Raw genomic sequence first — 10,197 nt, forward strand, 5'->3', positions numbered from 1 at the left:
CCTCCGCCCAGGCCGGTCAGTGAGGAGCCTCCTTCTTTGCCTTGTCTTTCTTCTCCTTCTTCTTCACCTTGGGCTTCTTGACCTTGCCCGCTCTATTCTTGTGCTTGTCCGAGGCGGCAGCATGAGGCTGTGGGGCCGAGGGCGGTGGGGATGGAAGAGGAGAGAGCCGGTTCCGTCGGTGAAAGCCCAGGATACGGCCGGGACTCTCCCCTCACCTGGAGTGCCGCGCACCCGCCTGGGAGCCTGGGAAGGCTCTTACCTTTGCTTCCGTGTCCGAGTCGCCAGAGCTGCTGCTGCTGCTGGAGTCTGAGGAGCTGCCGTGACCGTGGCCATGCTGGTTGGAGGCGGGACAGTGAGGCCAGGGTCCCTTACCCAGGCCCTGCCCCCAGGTTGGAAGCCCAGCCGCTGGCAGGACCCTGGGTTCAAAGGCAACCGCCCACCTTCATACCGGGAGGACTGTGCCTGGTCTCGAGGTGACTTACCTTGGCTTTATCAGCTGCCCTGGCCTCTGCCTGGCCCTGAACTTTGGGGGTGCTGTGTTTGTGGTCTCCCACCTGGGCTGCCCCCTGTGGCTTCTTGGAGGTGGAGTCCAGAGCTGTGGAGAGAGACGCCGGATGGGCTGGTGCAGGTGAAGGGGATGCCTCCTTGGAAGAGGTTTCTGGGTTTTAATCTGCCCCCCCCCACCCCCCAGCCCCTTAAATTCCCCACCTCCCAGGAGCGCACCTGCATTCAGGTCGAACTCCATGGTGGTGAGAGAAGGTATGTGGGGAAGGCCGGGAGGGCAGAGGGAAGGGTGTGGGGAGGAGCATGGGAACTGCCCGCCCGAGGACTTTTGAGGAGCTCCACCCAGCCTTGTTCAGAATCCTTAGCCTTGACTCACAGCCCTTCCCCAGCACCACCCAACTTTTTCTCTGTGGGGAATGGAGATTTGCTCAGTTACTTGTATTTCCACCCATGAGACTTGGCAAGTGAGGGGAGACCACGTGGATAGGTTTGGGGCCGGAGTGTATGGGTGCCTGTAGACTTCTGGGAAGGGGGCCAGAGCTGTCATCTGGTTCCCCCAAAAAGGGTCAGATGCCTGCTTTTGAAGAAACGGGAGGGAGGGTGCATCCCCATGCCCTATGTCCCGTCATAATGCTCACACTCATGTGTACTTACCACACACCAGGCACTGTTCGAAAGTCTTCACACACAGCAAGTCACTTTCAACAACCCCTGGATGGCTCTGTGAGAAGCAGTGTCTGTTCATGAAGAGCATGAACTTGGAATAAGCCTGCTGGATATGAAGCCCCACGATACCACTTAGTAGTGGGGTGAGCTCAGGAAAGTCGCTTTGCCTCTCTGTGCCTCGGTTTCCTCATCTGTAAACGGCAGCTACCATATGGGGTTGTTAGAAGAATCAAAAAGATTCGTTTCCTACGAGTGTCCCTGGCACAGAGTAAGTGCTTGTAAAATAATGCTTGTGCTTGTTAAATTACAAGGTGGTATTGTGGCCATCCCTATTTTACAGATGAGAAAACTGAGGGACCAAATAGTTAAGGAAGATGATGGCAAATGTAGTATGAATGGGCTAGAAGTGGGATTCACACCCAGACAGAGTGGCTCAAGTCCAAGGTCCCTGTGTCACCTGGAGGGCGCTCAGGCGAAGGGGAAGCCCGTGACCCAGCCTGCCCTCCCCATGCTGGGCTTGGGCCAGTCAGGCCGAGGGCAGAGCTGGGGGGTCGGAGCCATCTGCTCCCACTGCTGTGAGGCTAAGCATCCTTGCAAGTCCCTCTCTGGCCCAGCCCTGCCACCAGCAGCTGGGCTGTCATGCCTGCAGGGGCGGGAGCGAGAGCGGAGGCCTGGGGGTGGTGACGAGCATGGGGTGATCAGCCTCGTGCACTCCGGCCTCTGCTCCAGAGTGCATTCCTCCGGGGCCTGCTCTGGCCGCCGGCCCCACACGGCCCGCCCCTTCAGCCTCTTTCCCCTGCTAGATGGTCAGCAGAGGCCTTGCTTACCTCCATCCGGAGTTCTCCTTATTCTCAATTCCTTCGTCATGTGTTGGTTGAGTACCTACTGTGTGCCTGGTGCCATTCAAGGGCTGGGGGTACAGCGCTAACAAAACCAAAAATTCCAGCCTCATGGGATTGACATTCCAGTGGGGGAAACAAGGTAAAATGTACAGAATGTTAGAGAACAAGTGGAGACTCAGATGTCCCAGCAGCTGGTACATGGATAGATGAAATGGGTCTACAGTGGGATATCATCACTCAGCCCTAAAAAGGAATGAGCTGACATATACTGCCTCGTGCATGAACCTCAAAAACATGCCAGGTGCGAGGTGCCAGACACAAGAGATTACGTTTTGTAGGGTATCACGCATGTGAGGTGTTCGGGGAAGGGCCGTTGAGACAGCGGGGTCGCCGTTGCTGGGAGCTGCGTGGGGGATGGGGGCTGACTACAACCGAGAATGAGCGATCTTATCGGGGGTGGGGATGAAACCATGTTCTTTTTTTTTAATGTTTTATTTATTTCTGAGAGAGAGAGAGACAGCGTGAGTAGGGGAGGGTCAGAGAGAGAGGGAGACACAGAATCTGAAACAGGCTCCAGGCTCTGAGCTGTCAGCACAGAGCCCGACACGGGGCTCAAACCCATGAACCGTGAGATCATGACCTGAGCTGAAGTCAGACGCTTAACCGACTGAGCTACCCAGGTGCCCCAAAACCATGTTCTAATACTGACTGACGGTGACAGTTGCCCCACTTGGTAAAAGTATTAAAAACCACTGAAGTGCACATTTGAAATGGGTGAGTTTTACATAACTCACACTTCAACAGAAGCTATATTTTAAAAAGTAATACGTGCTAAGAAGAAAAACGCTGCTAAAAAAGGAGGCTAGGTAATAACTGTGGTCTCTTGGAGAGAGGTCGGGTTTTAGATAAGAGCAGGGAAAGCTTTACTGAGATCTTGGAATAAAGCTTCTGGATGAGAAGGTAAGCCAATGCAAGCACCTGGAGTAAGTGTTGTAGGCAGAGGGAATGGTGAGTGCAAAGGTCCTGAGGCATGAATGTGCCTGAGTGATGAAGAGGCGCAAGGAGTGCAGAGTGGCAGTGAGAATGGAGGGGGAAATGGAGGAGGTCACGAGGGACGGACCGAGGGGGGACTTGCACATCAGAGATCTTTGATCTTTACTCCGGATGAGAAGAGGCGGTGAGTCATGATTGTGCCTTTGCCCACAACTGGATGCAGGAAGTGAGAAAAGATGTTTCTCCAGGCACAACATAAATTCTACATGGGTCGGGGACCTTGTCTGCTTTGCTCAGCACCCAGAACGGTGTGACCCAGAACTTGGTGCGCGCCGTCATTTGGTGAATTAGTGAGGTTACTTGACGCCAGGCACTCTGCTAGTGTGATGGCAGGTTAGAGCCAGCGGAGTGGCTATGGCCGTGGGCTGTGGAGGTCGGTCGTTCCCAGGCGAACGCTCAAACCACCTCCTCTTGCTCTGTGGATAAATAAGTCAACCACGCCGCCTCAGTTTCACCCTCTGTCCAATGGAAGACTTACTCATAAAGTTATGGTTCTGTCTGGCACAAGTAGAGGCTCGATAAACATTAGTTTTTACTATTCACAAATGCTATCTCCTATGATTACTCATGAAACTGGCAGTAGGATCCCATGTTCTATATGAGGTGGTTGAGCCTCAAAAAGATGGTTTTACACCCAAGGGCACTAGGCTAGTAGGTCGCAGAGCAGTAGTGGGAGGCCCTCCAGACGCAAGACGAAGCGGCCTTTTTTTACTACCTTGCAAAGACTGGGGGGAGGGGGAGGGGGTCTGGGGAAGAGCACGGCCGATCCTCCGAGTTCCCCTCTGTTCCCTCCTGTATTGTAAGTGGGGTGTGGAAGAGAGCAGAGAGCGCGTTAAGGACCTCACCCAGAAGTGGCGCGTGTCCCTCTGGCCAGGTCAGACGCATGGTCACATCGAGCTGCAGGGGACACTACGAAGATCTAGCTCCTAGCTGGGCAGCCACGTACTGACGTAAAACCTGGGGACTTTACTGAAAGGAAGAAGAGAGGGAAAGCGGACACGGAAGCCTGTTGGTGGCAGTGAATACACCCTTACTCCCTTGCTCTAACTCGGGGGACTGACAGGCGGGCACCAGATGAAAGCCGGGACGGTGAACGCAAAAGCTTGATGAGAAACAGGTGAGGGCCGAAGACCATCCTGTTTGGAAAACATCCCCCCATTCATTATTTGTGTACCACGCGATCGGGTGCGGGGACAGTGGCTTCCTGACCTCTAACAGCTCTGCCCTCCTCGGTTTCCTCATTATCTCTGCCTAAGATGACTTGATAATGAGGGTGTGAGCAATACCTCGTTTGTAGGAAAAAGGCACTTGTGTCCCTGACTGTCCTGCAATACGGCCATTCACTAGTACATCAGCTTACCCTTCCTCTAACATTCCTCCAGCTGACATTCTTTGGAGAGTCACTCTGGCCCTGAAGGTTTTACTTACTCGCGGCAATTTGTGAAGAGATTGCTGGATGCCAACTTGAATGGCCGGGGAAGCCAGGGGGCAGTGGGCTGCTGGGAGGCAGCCCTCCGTGGAGGTCCTGTACCCTTCTGAGGACTGACCTTGCTCAATGGGAAAGCAACTGCTGTGCAAGGCCTGCTTTCATCTCTCTCCTGATGCTGACATGAACAGAGAGTGCCCTGGTCCTATAAACATCATAATCCCTGTTCTGGAATATTTTCTTTGAACATAACCACGTCCCAGGAGATGGAGGACTTTAAGCACGCAGTATGTAGGGACTGTTTACTTTCCCACAAAAGTGCTGCGCTGGCCTTGGGCATTCTGGAAAACTAACGATCAGAACATCTCGATGGGCCACCCTTTGGGATGTGCCAGGGGGCCGACAGCCCGGCCAGGGAAAGCCGGGCTTGGCCACCACCCAGTGACTGTTGTGTCTGGGATTTGATTTCACTCTATTTGCAAGCTAATAAGTCAGCCTGTAACTGTTTCCGAAGTGCTGGCAGAAGCCTTGAGATTCCTGGGTCAGAGACAAAAGGGTTTATTACTCACAGCAAGCAGCTTAAAGCATTGTGTCGGGTTCCTTTGCCCGATGGGGGCAATAGGTTGCATTGCAAGAGCAGCACAGGAGCTTGGGGAACCTTCCGCTTCACGGTAAGCAGCAAGCTAGCCTGCTGTTTGTCCTGAGGGAGCCATTACCTCATCCTGCAGGGCACCCAACCCCGAGAAGTGGCCCAGGTAACCAGCTGTCAGGGTCACACATTCCTGGCACACCCAGGAAGCCTTGTAGCCGCATGAGACGACATCTCTCCTGACAATCCACCCCTCCTGGCTCCTGGTGAATTTTCATACGAGTGTGCCACTCTGATTAGTCTAACAGAACCCGAGACTGAATTCATTCAGTTTCTCTCACACGGCAGTTAAAGCACTCCCTGAACAAGACTCCGAGCGGCTGGGAGTCCTGCTGAAAGGCAGCCAGCCTGTCGTCCAGCATCCAGCTGTGAATGAGCAGGGCCGGCTTCAGACAGGATGGCGTCTAACACTAATCTTATCAGCCATTAGGACCCACCCAAGGGACTTCAGACTGACCTGTGGCCTTACCAATAATTACAAGGCCCGAAAGCAACCTCATGCCCAGTGGGGTGACATTATGGCTCATTCTTTCCCACATGTAAACACCTGGATTATGGGGGCACAGGGCGCTCCGGTTCAGGATGTGTTAAACCTGGCTTGGCAGGGCGCCTGGCTGGCTGGTTGAGTGTTCGACTTCGGCTCAGGTCATGATCTCCCGGTTCGCGAGTTCGAGCCCCGCATCAGGCTCTGTGCTGACAGCCAGCTCAGAGTCGAGCCTGTTTCAGATTCTGGGTCTCCCTCTCTGACCCTCCCCTGCTCATGCTCTGTCTCTCTCTCAGAAATAAATAAAACATTAAAAAAAAACAACAACCTGGCTTGGACGCCACCGGTGGGCAGTGCCACTGAGTAGTTGTAGCCTCAACCACTATGTATTATGACCCACGGCTCCCTGGGCATCAGAAGTGTGTGATTTTGTTACCATCCAGAGTGGAACAAGTCCGTGCAGGCCCATGTGTTTGTAAATGTGTAGGGTGGGGGTCGCATTCAGGAGCTGCCGTGGTGGCACCGGGCACAGCGGAATCGTCCAGACTGGCTGTGTGGACAGGCCACACTGCCAGGTGCAGGGCTCAGCAGACCAGGTGACTGGCAGGCTGCGGTGCTGGAGCTCCAGGACGGAGCACTGGCTGCATCTCCTACCATCAGGGTCTAAGGTGTTCTGTCCCTGAGCATTTCCTGTCCCAGTAGGTATGAATTTTTTAATGGTGTGTGTGTGTGTGTGTGTGTGTGAGAGAGAGAGAGAGAGAGACAGAGCAGTAGTGGAGGGAGGAGACAGAATCCGAAGCAGGCTCCAGGCTGAGCTGTCATTGCAGAGCCTGACACAGGGTTTGAACCCATGAGCTGAGATCATGACCTGAGCCAAAGTCAGATGGATGCTTAACTGACTGAGCCACCCAAGTGCCCCATGTCCCAGTAGGTGTAGCGTCACCTCTCCTCTCACCTACTCAGACCTTTTCTTTGGAAGGGTCACACGTGGATGCACTAGAAGCATGTTTACAGAGACGATGTGGACCACTGCAGGGAGATTTGTCTTACAGGGCCCTCAATGACCAAGTGGTCACCGTCTTCATGATGTAGGACCAGTCGTCCCAGGAAGAAGCCAAGCAGACTCTTCAAAATTAACTTCAATCCTTGAGGTCCCCATCTGGTTGGCCTGTCGNCAATCAGGAGGGGCTGGGCTTGCCGTTAGGGGGCAAAAAGATGCATCATATGCGGCACTGATAAGGAAAGAATCCCAAATTTTCAAAATAGTTTATGTAGTTCCCAGCCCCTTTGACCTGGTCTTTACCCAGGAGATGGCCTAGAAATAGTGGTCCCATTCTCGGGACAGCTCCATTCAGTGAACAAACTGTTTTACTGAAGTATATAGATCAAGAGGAGGCAGTGACAGGTCTTTGTTGGCTTTAAAAAAAAATCCATTCCACCTCTTAGTGATACCCGGAGCCTGAGGACGACACAGGCTGTGAAATGACCACTGGATGCCTTGGCTATTGGCCCACTGCTGGGCAGCCTTTCCAACGAAAAGAGCACCATTGTTAGCCTGTAAATGGTCCAGAGAGTCGAAAACAGGCACAGTTTAGTTTCAAGGGCCCCAGTGGCCTGGCAGGAGTTGGCCGGCCAGACTGGAACAGCAGTGCCACAGCCTGAAAAAGCCTGATAGTGAGACACACGAGCAGACCAGGCAGGGTCCAGAGGTCCGATGTCAATACGCCAGGAGCAAGTGGGGCCAAGAGGGCTTCCCAAACCATGGGACACGGGATACAATTCAGCAGAAGTGAGTCGGAGTGACTTCTGTGCCAGACACATAAAAGTACACTGTAGGAAACACCTACAAAAGCTCACTGGTCTGTTTTTTTTTTTTTTAATTTTTTTAAATGTTTTTATTTCTGAGACACACACACACACACACACACACAGCGTGAGCAGGGGAGGATCAGAGAGAGGGAGATACAGAATCTGAAGCAGGCTCCAGGCTCTGAGCTGTCAGCGCAGAGCCCGATGCGGGCTCGAACCCATGAACAGTCAGATCATGACCTGAACCGAAGTCAGGCACTTAACTGACAGAGCCACCCAGGCGCCCCAAAAGCTTACTGGTCTTAACGGTATTAAAGACAACTCCTGATGATCTTCCTACTGCAGGAGGATTACTTTAAAGTGGCTCCCAATAGTTTCTTTTAAAACCCAAAACAACTCTTTCACATGACTCCATTACGAAGGAGAAACAACTCTTGCTTAGGGAGCTGGAAAAGGGCCCTGATCAGCCAGAGGCATCAATGGACTCAAAGTCCCACACGGGGTAGTGAGTGGCTTCGAGGGTGGCTCGGGGGGTGGCAGGGAGGTGTAGGGGAGAGCTGCCAGCAATGGAGGAGACAGAGGTGGACAGCGGCCCCCTGGAGGAGGCTCCCCTGCCGAGCACTTCCCTTGGGTGACCTAACACCTATGAGCTCATGGGACCCTCACACCCACCCGCAGCACAGGTGAGGACAGCGGAGGCTCGGAGGAGCTGAGTGCACACCGGGGACGGTGGGCGGAGAGTCTCTTCCCAGTGCCAAGGTCCTCCTTGCCCAGCCCGCTGGGCAAAGACCAAGCTGGGTCCCAATTTGTCTGGGACATGGCAGGCAGGCGTCAGCTGCTTACCGTCATCTGAGGCTAGACGGTGGTGCCTAGAAGGCCTGGCAGGGAGAGGCCAGAATCCACAGCAAGGTCTTCCATAAATGAGGAAGGTTTTTCCCCAACTTGCCTCTGAAGTAGATTTCTAAGCCCAGTGGGATGCCACTCTTTCCCCTAACGCACAGAATGTGAATTTTTTGGCCTGAGGGGATTTCTAGGAAGGGTCAAGGGAAGGGGGACTTCCGGTCTTTTTCTTCCAAGGAGAGGTCAAAGCAACTTCCAAAACTGTCACTTCCACCCAGTCCAGGGCTGGGGCCCATCGTACCTTCTTGAGTCACCTCCACAGGCGGAAGCCCCAGGCCGCTTGCCTGACCCCATGGGTTGCCCTAGCGCTGCTCCACGCTCAGGACTACATGTTTGAAAGATGGGGAGGAAGGACGGGCTTCCAGAGTCAAGAGACAGGAAGGGAACACTCACAGGTAGGCAGCAGAACTGGGACCAAGCCTGGAGGCCGAGTTCAGCCGGGTGGTACCCTGTCCCCATGTCACTGAAGAGGCATGTGGGAGACCAGAGGAAGGTTGCAGAGCTACAGGAAGAGATGAAAACCATGGATGCCAAAGTCAAAACCACTCCAATCTCAGGAAGGTCAGTCTTCCCCTGGATAGGACGCACCCTCACTCCAATCCTCCTATACCCTCAAAGATGGTGTTTCAAGGTATAGATTACAGTTCAGAGTGGGTCATCATTAAAAAAAAAATTGGGGTACTTGGGCGGCTCAGTCAGTTAAGCGTCTGGCTCTAGTCTTTGGCTCAGGTCATGATCTCACGGTCTGTGGGTTTGAGCCCCACGTCAGGCTCTGTGCTGGCAGTGCAGAGCCCGCTTGGGATTCTCTTTTAATCCCTCTCATGTGCGCTCTGTCGCTCTCTCTCAAAATAAATAAACTTTAAAAAAAAGAAATTAAAAACAAATCAGTGGGGTATGGCTAGAATTTTTTTTAATACCTTTTTTTAACATTTATTTATTGAGAGACAGAGACAGAGTGTGAAGAGGGGAAGGGCAGAGAGAGGAGAATCACAGAATCCGAAGCAGGCTCTAGGGTCTGAGCTGTCAGCACAGATCCCCATGTGGGGCTCGAAATCACGAACTGCGAGATCATGACCTGATCCGAAGAAGGATGCTCAACCAACAGCCACCCAGGCACCCACTTATTTTTTTAAGCAGGCTTTCCCCCAGGATTTTTTTAAGCCCAGTGTGAGGCTTGAACTCATGACCTTGAGCTCAAGACCTGAGCTGAAATCAAGAGTCAGATGCTTAACTAACTGAGCCACTCAGGTGGTCCTTAAAAAGTAAAACAGAATAAGGAAATACCAGACATTACCACACGTGGTAAGGCTAAGTTCTATTTGGTCAAAATTAAAAAAAAATTTTTAATGTTTATTTTTGAGACAGAGAGAGAGAGAGCGCGCGAGCGAGCATGAGAGGGATTAAAAGAGAATCTGAAACAGACTACAGGCTCTATGCTGTCAGAACAGAGCCTGAAGCAGGGCTCAAACCCATGAACTATGAGATCATGACCTAAGCCGAAGTGGACACTTAACCCACTGAGCCACCCAGGCGCCCGTTTGGTCAAATTTTATAGGCATTCAGGTGCAATGTAAGATGCATTTATTTCATTCAAAAAGATCTGAAAAATGAGGTTTTTTACGGAATTCATTTCTAGAATGGGACATCTCACATAGTGTTCTGTGTTAACTTTGGCAGAGTTTAAATCAGCAGTCCCATAAAGAAAGAAAACATTTGCTGCAATTTATTTTAAAAGGGAAGGCCCTTTTTATTAAGCTTGTACATTTTATTCTCTTCCTTTCAGAAGCCTAATTAAAAAAAAAACTTTTGTCACTGCTTACTTAAAAAACACACATACACACACACACAAATCAAAAAACAAAGG

General features: G+C 52.2%; 1 protein-coding gene across 1 annotated transcript; it reads right to left on the reverse strand.

Moving 5' to 3' along the window:
- Positions 1-6: 6 nt before the first annotated feature.
- CUNH19orf33 (chromosome unknown C19orf33 homolog) lies at positions 7-806 on the reverse strand. Its single transcript, XM_077773906.1, has 4 exons — positions 724-806; positions 483-595; positions 260-334; positions 7-127 (listed from the first exon to the last, which is right to left on the reverse strand). The coding sequence occupies exons 1-4, from the start codon at positions 743-745 to the stop codon at positions 17-19; spliced, it is 321 nt and encodes a 106-aa protein (XP_077630032.1). The 5' UTR covers positions 746-806; the 3' UTR covers positions 7-16.
- Positions 807-10,197: the final 9,391 nt, after the last annotated feature.

Source organism: Crocuta crocuta, unplaced genomic scaffold, assembly GCF_008692635.1.
Source record: "Crocuta crocuta isolate KB4526 unplaced genomic scaffold, BGI_CrCroc_1.0 scaffold267, whole genome shotgun sequence".
Lineage (NCBI taxonomy): Eukaryota > Metazoa > Chordata > Mammalia > Carnivora > Hyaenidae > Crocuta > Crocuta crocuta.

Coding starts and splice junctions, on each gene's coding strand:
- CUNH19orf33 (XM_077773906.1), bottom strand. CDS start 745: ATGGAGTTCGACCTGAATGCAG. Junction 335..482: donor GGGCAGCTGATAAAGCCAAG/GTAAGTCACCTC, acceptor GCCTCCAACCAG/CATGGCCACGGTCACGGCAG. Junction 128..259: donor ACTCGGACACGGAAGCAAAG/GTAAGAGCCTTC, acceptor TCGGCCCCACAG/CCTCATGCTGCCGCCTCGGA.